The sequence below is a fragment of the Morone saxatilis genome, unplaced genomic scaffold (assembly GCF_004916995.1).
Source record: "Morone saxatilis isolate NCDOM2014 unplaced genomic scaffold, NCSU_SB_2.0 Contig12, whole genome shotgun sequence".
Classification (NCBI taxonomy): Eukaryota; Metazoa; Chordata; class Actinopteri; family Moronidae; genus Morone; species Morone saxatilis.
Genome location: NW_023339674.1, coordinates 5205699 through 5221080, shown reverse-complemented (window position 1 = coordinate 5221080; position 15382 = coordinate 5205699). Strand labels below are relative to the sequence as shown.

Genomic DNA, 15382 nt, shown 5'->3' with positions numbered 1-15382 from the left:
CACACACACACACGCACACAGACGTCTCCACACAGACACACACTCTCTCCTCCCTCTCCATCAGGCTCCTCCAGCCTGTTCTCTGTCTATGCTGATATAATCAACTCAGATTAGCTGACCACGAGCAATCACTTAATATGACTAGTAACTAATGAGGCTGAACACAACGTAATGACAGCTCCATCTATCTTACTGTAATTAGTATGGAAGGGTTTGACACTACTGAAGGCTTGACCTATTAACTGCTACCACATGAAAACTTCATCACTGGATATAAATGATAATGATGTGTGCATTTGCATATTGTTACATTTGCTTTAGAGAGTCAGGGTTTTATCTCACAGCAACATTGTTTGCTTGTGTGACATTAGCAGAATGATATGGCTACCTCTGACATGCAGTCACACACGGATGTGTTACAGTAAGTGACAGGCTCATTACTGTATAAGACACAGATTTTAATTGGAAAAGCTATTGTTACACAGAGCATACAAGACAACAGGGAACTTTGTCCCATGTAAGTGATGCTTTCCCCCTTGACCTGTAATTGTTGTGCCTTCTTGTTGGCCAGTGTCAGTGTGCTCCTTGATTAAAATTAAAGTTTAATGCAATGTAATTCACTGGCCTCCTGTGACACACCTTAGCACCTGCCTGCCACCAGAAAGACTCATCTAGACCCCCCTGACAAGTTGTACCATAACATCATGTCTTTATGATCAGATCTTTTGTAACAATGTAAAACAAAAAGTGTACTATTAGTGTATATTTGGTTTAAATGTGTTATGATGTCTTGGTTCACAATTCTCTGGAAGAATTGAATGAAAGTTCAAAATTAAATAACTTCTAATTTGACTTTCACACAGTTGCTTGGATTCAAGCCTAAAATTAATTTCTTTGTTTGTAGTTAAGTCATTTAGAGCTGCAACAGTCTGTCTATTGATTGAATAGTCGATCAACAGAAGATGAATCAGCAATCGTTTATAATTCATAAACTCACTTCATAAATTCATTCATTAATCATTTCAATAATTTTCAAGTCAAATCGGAAACATTTGCTGGTTGTAGATTCAAGTGTGCAGATTTGATGCTCATCTTTGCCATATGTCATAGTTAACTTAATATCTTTAGGTTTTGGACAGTTGTTTGGAAAAATCAAGCACAAGGACAGTTTTCACTACTTTTTAAGCTTTTGTAGATTTTTGTAGATTAATCCAAAGATTAATAGATAAATTGATGTGAGTCTTTAGAGAACTGATTGTGTTATTGTAATAAACCATAGAACTGGCGGAGGAATTAATGAGCTGCCTCTTTGTAAGTAGGTCCCACAGTTTTCAAAGTTAGTCTGCATAGTTTTAAATAACTTTTTTTGTTGTGTTGCAGTAGTGGTTGCAGCTCCTTGATCTCTGGCAGCGATCGACAAAGGGCAGCATCTCTAGACACAGAAAACAGAGTTTGTAATTAAGTCATAGAGGATGAGATCTCGTGGCTGGCAGACACAGTAGACACCTAGAGACAGAAAGAGGCAGAGCAACTGACACTGAGACCATATCCTTAACGGAGAATACCATTACAGCAGTATTACTTCACTCTGATTCTTTGGCTTACCGTTGGAGTGAGGCACAACCAGCCTATAGCTAGCAGAGTAAGCTAAGGTTTCACCAGACAGAGGGTGACACACATAGATGAGAAAAGAGAGAGTATTGTAGTCTGAGCACCAGCCGTGAACCGTGCGTCCTGAGCTGAGGAAGTGATCTTCCCCAACAGCACCACAAGTAGGATAATTTCCTGAGGTGAACAATCAGCGTGAGAGGAGGAGGTTCATCTGAAGTCTGCTATAGAGAGTGTAAAAGACTCAGTTCTACCCCTGTTCACCCCACTACTAACTCTCAGATCCCATTACAGCACATAATAGCCCTGCTTACGGTAATTTGAATAATTAGAGATAGTATTGGATTGCAGTTCATTGACTATAAAAGCAAAGAAATTCTACTTACAGATGTATTCTTTGTTTTAAAACTGTGCTTTCCATTAACTCAAGATAAAACTATGTGGGTCTCATCCCCTACAACATTTCCTGAGCCAAATTGTTGGGAAAGAATCCAAATGAATATAACTTTTTGTTAAGGGGTCTTTTATTAAACGGGCCTTCAGATAAACTTCTTGCACACCAAGAAAGGACTGAAAAACCTCGACTGAAGAAACCAAAGAATCACAGTGAATCACTTTATTTACATCACTTTGGTCGTCCGACATTCGCCAGGTAAAATTATTCATCAGGAATATTACCTGATGGAGGAACAAAGTGCTGTCAATAAAGTGAATGCAAATGTGCAGGATTCTTGGGCTTTGTCATATAATAGGCAGTAAAAGATCTCTTTGTTTCTGCCCACACAGACGGCAAGAACTCCACAGTGGTAGTAGGTCTAACTATTACTTCTTTTATATCAATTATACTGCACAGTTATGTAGTCAGACTGCATGTAGTTAGCCCTTGGATGCAAAAAACAAGAGCATGCCACAGCGGCCCACTCACACACACTGGAAACATTGTGTTTCCTCAGATTGTTTTGGTTACAGACATATAAGGATACTAGAACGTCTTTTTCTGACATAAGACATTGAGAAATCAGCACATATAACTTTGGATTGCTGTTTCACCTTATTACACTGGTCTACAGATGGCGGTAACACGCAAAGAAACAAAGCAATGCGCCAGCAAAGGCAGGGAAGAAAAAGACAGCTTGCAGCGACAGCATGGATGGAAACAATGCAGGTTTTTAAAAATGTTTGTTTTATGCAGAATGAGTGCATCCCTGTGGCTTGGTAGACCACAATGTGCACAATGTGTTTTTGGTGAGTAACACTGAATGTAAACAACTTTGTTTACAAGAACATTTCACTGTGCACATTTAAATGTTTGAATTAATCAAATAACCTTGCTTTCCTACACAGCATTTAGCTTATTTTAGTCAAATTTTCCGAACTAAAATGACCCTCAATGAGCTGTGACAAAAAAGTCCTTCTGTCTCCAAACTCTCATGTAAAACAGTTTCTAACAAACAAGTTAGACAAGCTGAGTATTCATGGTGAAGAAAGCTAAGCATACAAGGAGGTAAAGATCCAGACATTTTTGACAGGATGTGGTGGAGACCAAACTATTGGAGTATTGGACTTTGATTCATCAGGAGGCCAGAGGTATGACTCCAGTGGGACGCTCATGTTACTCTGTCTCTGCTGAATGCTTAATCAGGCAATTGTTGGTTAACACGTTAGACATAACTGCTTGATACGCTGATGGTATCAGTGCTGTGTGTGTGTGTTTCTCATCTCATTCCATCATCTAGGTTTTACAGTAAAAGCCTCTTACTTCTCTCTATTTATTAACACAAACATAAAATATCAAAATGCAGCATAGATTTAAATGCCAATGAGACAAATTTGCAATTAAAGTTTAGTTGTGTAATGATTCTGCTTTTCACACCATACCATGACCTCCCAACCCCATCCCAATACAAACCCCTGTTCTAACCACGACACACTCCCTAAATTAATGCTGATTCATTCTGCCATGTTGTTGGTGCTGCTTGTGTGATATATGGCTGTATCTCAGGCTGTAACCTCACATGTCTGATCACCCACTGGATCCATGGAGGACACAGCTCTGCTCTGTTGGGATGCAGTGTTCTCATATTCTTTACCTCCAGATGATGTCAGCGTCTCTACAGCCGTTATTCACTTACTCTGTGTCCATTTCATTAAGAATTTAGATCAGTGCAGTCAGTAGTATGTAGGAACAGTTAAACCAGTTTGTGTTCTTAAAGGTCCAGTGTGTAACATTTAGGAGGATCTGCTTCAGAAATGAAATTTAATATTCATAGGCATGTTTTATTAGTGTATAATTGTGTTTTTGTTTCTTTAGAATGAACCATTTTTATCTACAGAGGCTGCCATGTTGAACCGCCATGCTTCTACAGTAGCCCAGAAGGCACAAACCAAACACTGGCCCCAGAGAGGGCCTTTCAAATTTTTTGTGAGGTTCTTGGCCACCATGGTTTCTCCTACATGCTTCAAATGGGAGGGTGAGGCGAGGGAGTTGTAATCTGTAACCTGCTAATCTGCTACTAAATCCTAAACTCTAGTCCTTTAAATGTTAATAGAGCTGATGTCAGTGTTATACTGACAAACTGTTACATTCTGCAATACTTTAGTTATTTAATTATCATTCTTAAGCATTAGATATGTTTACCATGGAATGTCGTACACACTATTTGTGGTAGTGTCCAGTTTCCCTCTAACATCAGTGTTTGATGTTATAATGCTTTAATTGTTGGCATGATAATGTGTATGTGTCCCTGTGTGCATGTATTTCCACGACCATTTCTTATCTGTTCTAGGAGTTTGTTAGAAATTGATTTGAGATGCAGCACTATCTTTGTACGATATCATGCATGCTGTCAATCAATGCTGATAATATCAGACAGCTTAAACAAATAACTCAGTAATAATGAGGGAACATTACTGTAGAGTGGCATCATCATATCTGTGTGTTCCAGTCTCCCATCAGTGCTCCATCTGTCTGTGGAGTCTGAGGCCCCCTGCTGGTGACATTTACAATCTCCTCTCCCTGCAAACTGTGGAGTTGGAACAAAACCTGATAACTGATTAGTCAAATGTTTTTTTCAAGCACTTGAGCCTCTAGCCAAGATGTTGCTTTGCGTTGTATGTCTGCTTTCCCTATTGGATGCTCAATCCTCATTAATTCTGCTTGGCACAGTCAGAGATCAGTTTTGGAGTGAAAATGCGAAGGAGTTTAGAGATGAGGAGTGAATTGGAAGAAACCATTGGGAGGAACCGCAAAAAGAGATGTCAAGTTGTCAGAGGATTTAACAATGGATTTAAGGTTAGAGTAGTGGGACTGCATTGTCTGACAGAATATAAGTAAATGTAATCGTAGATGACTTTCTCACTTGATATCTTTTGCTATTAAGAAAGACACAGAGGCAACAGCATGAGTGGTGTTTTTTTAGCTGTGTTGGCACTCCTTCACTTTTTTTCTGTGTAAGGAAAGCTTCGCCTGAATTTGATGGTCTGACCCTTTTCAGCAGCTACTCTCACTCTGAGTCAGACTGACCTAAAGAGTAATATGTGTGCGTGATCACTAGACTAATTAATATCCATTACACTAATTAAGTGGAGCAGAAAAGGTTTTACACTCAGTAAATGAGGGTGGTTTTCCTGGATTTGTAAACTTCATCATCGGGTCAGTCTGACCCTGAACATAAAGCGAGGATTCAATTAAGCAAATGAAGCAAACCATTTTACAGAATATATGATTAAAGCTGGATAGACTCATTTGATGTGTTTCTTAATAATTCTTCTCAGAGCCGTGTCAAAAGGGAGTGGGAGTAGAAAACTAAGTAGTGATTGACATGGTGTGGGCACGCTGACTCAGATGTTTTATATGTAACAATATTTGAGGGTAATGTTTTGTCAGTTCTTTGGTATGGATATAGTCATCGTATCAGGCAGTAGAAATTGGATGACAGATTATGCTAGTGAGTTGGCCTGGTAACACTGCAGTATTTAATTAAACTCAAACTCAAACCCCAAGCTTAACCCTTTACTCAATCTAGACCACCCCATCCCCTTATCTTTGTTTCATCTCTTGTCTTCAACCATTCCTCAACACCACCCAACCAACCCGCCCCCCCTCACCCCGCCCTCTAGCGCTATATTAGTGTGGGCTTCATCTAGCGCTGTGATGCTAACAGCCTATTCTCCATGCTCATCCTCTCCTGACTGAGCGGTTAGCCTGCAGCGCTAGCAGCACTTTACACAGGGAACACTAACAGAAACGCTATAACAGCCTTTCTCTCAACCACCCTCAACCTCTTTTCATCTATTTGTGCTCTCCACATGGGTGCTGCTTTTTAATCGGCCTCTCTCTCTCTCTCTCTCTCTCTCATTGGGTTGGTTTGGGGCAAGTTGTGGCATATATTAGCTGACATTATAGAGGCTTGGACCCCATACAGAATAGATGTGTGTCTGTCCAGGTCTTTGTACAAACTAATGGCAGCTCCTGTTCTTTGTCAAATGGCAGCTGTAGCCCGCTGTAGGAAGCCAGAAGCTATGATTAAATTGATATTCAAGATAGTGGCCAATATCTTAAAATATTATATAAAATGGTCATTCTGCACATCACTGTAAAATGAATATTGATGATTTTAGTCATTTCCATGTAATTATATAAAGATACTGTTAAGGTTGCTTGACTAATAGATTTATTCAATGTGTATTTAGATATTCTGATGTCTGTGGTTTTAACAATAATGTGACAAATCAATTTGTTTCTTTGTGAATGGCTGTGTATTTAAGTATTTTGCTCAGTACTAGTGCCAGTACAAGACATTAGTTTCAATACTACAATAATATTTTGTACAAAAATATGATCACATTTAAGTGTTTTTGCTAAGAAAAGCCAAGCCAAAATTACTAAATGGAAGCAATTTAGGAGGACACTTCAACCCTGCGATTAGTGGATGACATGCTTTCTCAAGAGTGAGACAAATCATTATTTAAATAAGGGCATAATTGAATTTGAATTTGGTGCAAACGTTCCGTACAATACAAAGACACAAGATTGTTTGGCACTCAAAACTATTGAGTTGCCATAGTAACCAGTGGCACCATACATCCAATCCTTGACCAAAAGAGGAGAGACATTTGCAGTGTTTACTGTCAGGTCTGTTTACTGTTTTACTGCATTGAAGCTCCTGAATAGACTTGGTTGAACTGGCTTTGTATTTTACCTGATCATCACTACACTACACTTACTGGAGTCTTGGACTTGTGTGTGTGTGTGTGTGTGTGTGTGTAGTGGGTTGCCTTCTTAAAGACTGTAGATTTAAATGCCTACTACCTTCAACAACCATTAAAACTTCACAAAACACGCACAAACAGAGAGACACATTCTCGCAAGGAAGTAGGCCAACGCATAGAGACGCACACACACACACACAGCAGGCATTTCATAGACTGTATTTCAGCTGACCCGGCCGGCCTGCCTTGTGATGCTTTAAAAGAACAAGACAAAGGTTGATGGAAGGCACTGCCCTCCACCAATCACAGCTCTCCGTTCATTCTAAACACACACACACACACACACTGACTGAGCTTTGAGCGCTGTATCACTGTCCCTGGTCGCCTATCGATTAGTCATGCCTGGCTGCTGTCATGTGCAGGAGTCCAGGGAAGCCCCTAATTGGCTAGTCCAGGAAAGAGGGAGAGAGAGGGAGAGTTGTAGAGAGAGAGAGAGAGGGACAGACAGAGAGGGAGGCAGCATAGAAAGATGAGAGAGGCTGAGAAAGACAGTTGTGCCTAGAGATGTGGCCTAATATCCAATCATGATAACAGAAAGACAAATGAAGACAAGATGAAACAAGGAAGACAAGGCATTTCTGCTCATTCTAACCTTTATTCCTTCTGGATGGACAGAATGAACTCTAATCTGACAACAAAAAGAATTTCAACATAGGAATCTGACCTGAGTAAACTCCTGTTTTACTGTCTCTGCTTTTCTTTTGGAATATATGAATCAAACTGCATCGTCTACAGAGCTACCAACACTTCAGATACAAAGCCAGAGCAACATAGGTGGATAATATGAGTAACTGTGAGTGACTGACGATTGAAGCGGGGCGTAATCACGGGATAAGAAAGACGAATCTTCCACTGGTGCGCATTAACTGACTCACATCTTCTACAGAAACTGGCAGAAAGGACTGAAAGGAGGCTCAACTTGTGTAAGTGGACCTACTGCTGCTTCTTGGGACCACACCTTTTATCCTACTACTGACCCTGTTACCCTGAGGGATGGTAAGAGGTTCACTGTGCCCGTAAGGGGAGAAAGCCGAAAAGAGGAGGGTTAAATGCCCCTCTAAGGGAGGATGCTTTGCTTTGCAGGACTAACTGATGCTCCAATCCACAAGGGAGAAGAAATGGAAACAAAAGAGGGATTGTATTTTAATTTCTGATATTCCAGTGACCTTAACACATTGAGACACACGGATATTCAGCAGAGAGAGGAAAGGCAGGAATACCAACTTTGTACTGGACACAGAGGAGGATTGGTTGTTCGGGAGAGGCATGACCTACATTATTTGGACACAAGTCATTCTGAGGAGCTACTCCCTTTTATCATCTATGTAAAGAAGATAATGTGGTGAGAGTGACATAAAACGATAAATAAGATATCTGTGTGACTTTTTATATATCTCTGTAGCTATGACCACTTATTTCCACAGCCATGAGTTCTGTTGTAGCCCCAAGAAGCCCAGCAGTGGATCCACAAAGGGCAAATCTGGCAAAGGGAAGGCCAAGTCAGGGAAGAGCCATTCTCATTCGAAGCATAATCAGAATTTACTGCAAATACAGACACCAAATCACCAGCTGCAACCTTCACCGTTGCACTCACCAAAGCACCATCCCCACTCGCCGAATCATGGCTGCCATTCGCCGAAACATCTGCTTCCTTCTCCCTCTCCTAGCTACTATCACATAGCACCAGCATCTCCAAGTCATCAGCTAGCTCCACCATCGCCAACTTACCAGCTGGCTCCACCATCACCAAATCACCTACTGCACTCACCAAGCCACCACCAGCTTCACCTATCACCAAGTCATCATCAGCTACAGCATCATTGTCAAAATCAGCACCATCCACCGGCGTCGCCAAGTCACCTGCTTTCATCGCAATCAACACATCAAATCTACCACCAACAGCAGCAGATGCAGCTCCATTCACCTAGCCACCACTCTTTGTTCCAGCAGTACCAACAACACCACCACTGCCCTTCTCCTCTTCCTCACGCCTCCCAGTCACTTTCTATCCACCCTTTTCACTCGCCACAGCTCCCCCTGTGTTCAGGGCTGGGCGGATATGGGTGGAGCACGCTGCCAACCAACCTGGCCACAAGGGGCTCTAGAGGAAAGTTTCCCAACCTGAGGGACAGTGTGAAGAAGAGTCCCACAAAGAGCAAAGCCAAGGGAAAGGCTGGGAACAGGGCGTGGCCAAATGACACGTATATCTGGACTGCACACTCAATGGAAACGCCCCCACACATGCCTCTCATACACCACTTTCCACAAATACAGGCCCATGTGCAGGTAGGTTTAATGGTGGGATTGTAGATGGATGGATACTTACAATAGATAGTGATAGTCCGCTGATCCTAAAGGAGATTCCTCACTGTTATAGAACTAATTTAACATTAAACTGGAGGAAGCAGATGCACACAGTTTTCTTTGCTTTTGATTTATTGTTACATACACCAAAGTGTGCAGACACCCTGCTGCCCAACTATTCAACCAGTTTAGGATAGTGGTCAGTTGGGAGTCAATCAGTTTGCACGTGTGCACATTAAAACAATTAATCAAATACAACATTTTTCACAGGGTTTTTATTTGCCTAACTTCGTCTTATTTTACCTTATTAAACGATAAAATACAAAAAGGAAAATCACAGAGCAACAGAGGACTATACTTTCAGTAAATTTGATTGGACTATTTCTCCTGTTCTCTCACAATATCTGTAAAAAAGTTAAATTCCCAAAAAGTGGAAAGAATAACTCTTTATTGTGAAACAGAACACAAGTTATGTAGTCAAATTGATTGGCTATTCCATTAATGTTTAAAGTACTCCTGGAATCAATACTTGTCAAGATATATTAGACACTAAAGGAATGATGGGACAAAGAGAGACGGGAAGAAATGTAATTTGTAACATCAGTCTCCATCAAATGCACAATACCACCATGTGATGAGAAGTCTGCATGTATCCGTAAACTGGCTGCTGTAAGCTAAACCAGTGTTGCATTTATATCTGACCACAATGGTGGAGACATTTGTGGAAGTGGAAGGTCACTACTGTAATGTTGCCATTATTTTTGTCATGTTCCAGAGCTGTTGAACCTGCACTGTCTACAGAATTACAGTATATTCACTGTGTGTGTGGACTGAAACGTAGGAAACTAAAAGACATACAAACATACAAATAAAGCCTGCGTTTATTTGAACATCACAGAATGATGATACAGTAATAGCAGTGTAAAAGTGGAGATGGTCAACTTCAACATCCCACTCATATAATCAAAACAGCATATGTTAGGGCTGCACAATTAATCGAAATATTATCGCAATGTGGCCAAATGCAATATCCAAATCACAAAAGCAGCCATTTATTTGATAAAGGTAAAATGTGTGACATTATATTGATTTATTGTAGCAGGGATGACCTGGCTTGTGTTTGGTACAGACCTCAACAAATGTCACATCATCACGATTTGATTAACTTTTTTAGTGAAAATGAAAATTGTGGTACAAATGTCATTACTCCCACTAATGGTGAATCATATCGCAGTCGTAACATCACGCAGCCCTAATCCATGTGTAACTGGACCTGTGTGTGTATAAACTGTATTAGAGTGAGCTAAGGACAAGAATACAGCTGCCTTTTATTAGCTGTTGGTTGGGTAGCCATTGTGCCGTACATCTGCTGTGGGCACATTGATCAGAGATAGCAGGTAGTGATAGCCTGATTAGCGGAATTAGCATGGCCATTCTGATTTGATTAGAGTCACGCTTCATCTGATTAGCTCATTAGTCAAATGGAGTTTCATTGCACACGGATCGAAAGACAGAGTGGATAGTAATATTAGGAGAGGAGTATTTGTGTTTTCACCTCAATGCTGGCTTTTCTGTACTATAAATGAAATCTAAAGTAGCACAGTGTTGACCATGTAAGGTCAGACGTTAGAGAAACAAAGCTTTGATGCGTTGCAGCTGTTACTGTGCAACAATTGTCGATCTGCCCAATTCGGTTCGTGACTTTTCTTGTTTCACTTCGTGTGTGTGGGTGCATGGCATAATATGGCACGTTGCACTGATTGATTATTTAACAAACCGCTGTGCGTCATTTTGGGAGTCTTGATTTCTGTTTATTTTATCATGATTCATCTGCTAATTGATAATTGAATTATTATGATGATGGTGTAGTAGCTCAACCCAGCACCCTGCAGTGATGGAAAATCATTTCCCAAGCCTACACACACACAAACACACAAACACACAAACAACCTTCCTGCATAGCATGAGAACTATGATGATGAGAAAACCATTGATAGTCTGGATCTTCTAAGCTGTGCTGTGCTGGACTGAACCAGGCCATACTGTCATGGTAACACAGCTGGTGTAACAGCAATTATGCAACAGCTAACAATCACTTCCATAGTGCAACAAAAAAAACACTGTCTGGATATGGATGTTGCATGTGTTTGTGTGTTTGTGTGTGAGTGCTTGTTTGTTTATCTTTGCACGTTTGTTCTTTTGGCCTTTTCATGTAACACAACCCCATCTACACACCCTGACACACTCATATTGATGTTACATAAGTGGGCAGTCTGACATGTCGTGTCAATGGAATCACTAGCTGACTAACGCACTGGATTTGTCGCTCTGTGAATGACACACACACACACACACACACACACACACAAATAAGTTGTGTGCTTTGTAAAGTGATGTTGTAACAATGGTGAAGGAGTCAGCAAGAGACAGACAAGTTAACTTTAGGCAGGTAGTTGCTTGGGTAAAGTAAGCATAAAGGCTGAGCTTACCCTGCTGTCAGATGAAGCATTTTTTAGTCAGTCAATACACTGAAAACTCCTGAAGTTCACTGAAGAACATACCTTTCATTATTCTACAGGTTTCAAAGGCTTGGCAGAATCATAAATGCATGCTGAACTGACTGGTTATCTTTGTCAATATGATTATATGTGGCTCATCAAAATACTTGCAGAGACAAACACAGTTCAGATCAGAACCTTGTGACCTCTTCAAATAAAACTGTGTCTACTTGTGACCCCACATCGCAGGTTATGGCCTTACTGTGAGCAGTGATTGTTACCCCTCAGGTTGTTTCACATGATTCATTTTCATTTGAAGGAGGCCAGAAGTGGTGAAAGAAACATTTAGATAAAAAAATGAAAAAAAATATTATGTGTAACTTTTTTTTTTATCTTATCTTTTATTTTAATCTTGTGACCCCTCAGATTTATCTATGGACCCCTTGTGATGTTCACTGGTCCTGATGTGACCTGTGTGTAATCTGTAATCAGTGGGGGAATCTAGCTAAATACATTTACCTTTATGCTATACATTTACCTTTATGCTCTACATTTTGTTGATAATAGGTTCTTTTATTCATGCAAGATTTTGAATTCATGTCGACATACACAGACACACAGATCCTAACAGCTGCAACTGTCAGCATGACCCTCAGTGTCTTCTCATCATCAATGAGCCTTACTGTATAATCCCCCAGCTCGCCCCCTCCATCTATTTCTTTCACAACCTCCCTCTGCTTCTTTTCTCCGCACCATTCATTTTTGTCCTTTTTTACTAATGTCTGTGCATCTGTCTGCACCCTCTGCTACTCATTGCTGTTGTTGAGGAGGCAGATTTAACTCCTCCCATCATACCCATAATCCCTCTGATCCCCCCTTCCTCTCTCTCTGTGTCTGTTCCCATGTGGGATCAAGCATCCTGTCAGCTTGACTGACAGACAGTTGGACATGTGGTGGAGAGAGAGAGAGAGAGATAGAGAGAGAGATGAGATGATACATGTGTGTGTGTGAGAGAGAAAAGTAGAAAAAGGGGGGATGAGAGAGGTAGAGATTAGTGTAGAGGGATAGATGCTATTGCTGCTCTGTTGCACACTGATGCTGTGAAGTGAAGTCTGGGTGGACTGTCCATTTGGTTGGCTAGCTTGTTTGATGCTTGGTTAGCTGGTTCATTTGTGAACCTTTTTGGCTGCAGAACAAGAGCTGGAGTTTCACATTATCTTACGCGGACTGGTTTGCTCATTGCTGGTTTTTCAGAGGAGACTAGACCTATAGATACGCTGGACTGGGGAGTGCTAAATACTTTCTGGGGGAGAAAGTGAGAGGAGACAAGGGAAAAAGTAGGGACAGGAGGCGAAAGGCTGGAATGATAAAATGGGGGCTGATGCTCTCCTTGCAAATACAAGGAGAAAAAGACACCTTGTGGCTGTTTATTAGCTAGTGTGAAGTTTGTCATTTGCTGTGCTTGCGTAGGAAGCAAGAGAAAATATAATGTCAATCATCTGCTGCTCTAACCCTAGCTATGCTGTACTGGACTGAACCAGGCCATAATGCGGTTGGCATTCAAAGAATAGAGAGAACAGAGTAGTAGAGCGCAATATCCAACAGGCTATTAGAGTACAATGTAAAATGTAAAAGTACAGGGTATTGTGATATAGTATTTTGTGGTGCAGTAACAGAGCTTTATAAAACAGTCTGTTACAGTTCGGTATTAGTATTGTCCAATATAAGGGCTGTGCAGTATGTCATGCAGTGTATGCTGTCGCTCCGTGGTGGTAATCTGTAGCAGATGTACTCAACATGCTGTACCAAAACATGAGACGAGTAAGTCAACACCACAGATCTGTGCAAACGTGTGTTTATGTGTGTTAAGTCTTAAGTTTCATAGTGGTCACCATCAGCAATCCGAACTACTGCATGTCTCTGGTTTCATAACTTCCTTCAAATTAAAAGTGTTTGATAATGTTGCTGTTCTGTCTTGCAGGCCAACCCCCCTCCAGTCGTGGTCAACACCGAGAGCGTCGACACCCCCCCATATGTGAGTACTGATTCAAATGTGTACTTTGCACCCTGCTGATACTGTAACATCTCTGTGGTCAGTTCTGGACTTCTTACGGTTTATATCATCTATGACAAGTTTCCTCAGAAAAGACAAATAGGGTTAAATCACACAGATTGAAGATGAAGATTATATTACATGTACGTGGATCTAACATAAAACATAGAGATCACACCTTGGTTGACTGTACGCTTTACTGGTGAGAGTTTTGTGATGGTTACAATATGGATGCCTCTAATGTAGGGATTCATTTGTAATTCATTTATTTATTTATTTCATCTGTCTACTGTCTAACATTGGATTAATGCAGTTTTATCAAACATTTTCCATTCATTATATATGTGAAGTGTTTAAATAATCTTTTAAGCACTTAAATTATCACTTTGGCATACAGAGTGAGGAGAAGTGGAATTAGCTTTTTCAGCAAACAATCATAACAATCAGGAAGCATGTAGGTGGAAAATAAAGTAGCCCATGCAGACCAACCACTAGTCTTCTAGTCTACTACATTGCTCTGATGATGATGAGCAAAGGCTCCTATAAACCCAGGAAACACCTCGATAAAGAAGCATTTATTAATCCTCAGTGTTAACACATTTTAATTGATCCAAATCTGTAAGGTTTCTACTCATGCAAAACATGTAAATGTTGTTTTAAGGTTGAAAGGAAAGGTTTTTTTATACGTATATTTCTATTTCTAATCTTGTACTGAGTTTCCATATGAAATTCTAGTACAATAGTTGTGAAACTTTGTAAATATTTAACCATCAACCATAAAAAAATTAATATCAGGGATTATTTTCTGTGTAAAGATCATCTTTTGGTGCTTCTACTAAAAATGCTCCGTAATTTCAATATTTCTCCCCCATAAAAATGCACAAGCAGCGTCCTGGATTTTGACAGAAAGCTCAGTCTAGAATTAGATGGATCCAGATGTCATTTTACTGGTAGCCAGCTGCCACAGAGAATCAGTGTCTGTAGTTGTTAGATAAGTTTATTATGTAATTACTGTGGAATTACTCCCTGCTGAACTGCCTGGAATATAACACAGAGAGAGAGAGAGAGAAAAAGATTTATATCAAGCAAATTTCACTGATGTGGTTGTCGACTGTCATTTTATGTCAAAGAAATTTGATTCATGCTTGTAATGATAAATTATGAGAATGACATAAATCTAGTATGTCAACCTAAAATTCAAACACACTGCAGATGCACAGGGCCATTTCTACCTACTGTGCCTACAGGACGTAGAGGCTAAAACTTTGATAATCTTCCAACAGTGTTACTGAAAACGTCAGTTGATTTCGTCATGCTTTATTTAAATAATAAAGGGGCTCTGTTAAGAAGGAAACATTATAACAGATTGGAAACATCAACCTTAATCTAAGCTTTATTGTCCACACAAATATTTTATGTTTATAGTAAATTTATGTGGCCTTTCATCCAGTCTGAATATGTGCGGAGTGTATGGTAGGTGATTGCAGACACATTGCGCATGCTGGCTGATGGAAGAGTGTGCCCTCTGTTTGAAACGACAGAAATTCAAAATCTAAACTAATCTGACCGCACAGAGACACAGATTATAGCCAAGGGGATTACATGGGCCATTGGGATGCCACCCGACCAGTGTGTGTGTGTGTGTGTG

At 40.3% G+C, this 15382-nt stretch overlaps 1 protein-coding gene across 2 annotated transcripts in view; it reads left to right on the top strand.

The window, feature by feature from the left end:
* Positions 1-15382, top strand: part of LOC118321748 (disks large homolog 1-like) — a 104781-nt gene that overhangs the window by 43756 nt on the left and 45643 nt on the right. For both annotated transcript variants that reach the window (XM_035653223.1, XM_035653224.1), the window contains exon 5: positions 13663-13716. In XM_035653223.1, the coding sequence (XP_035509116.1) occupies positions 13663-13716 (54 nt within the window). The remainder of the gene's footprint in view (positions 1-13662; positions 13717-15382) is intronic.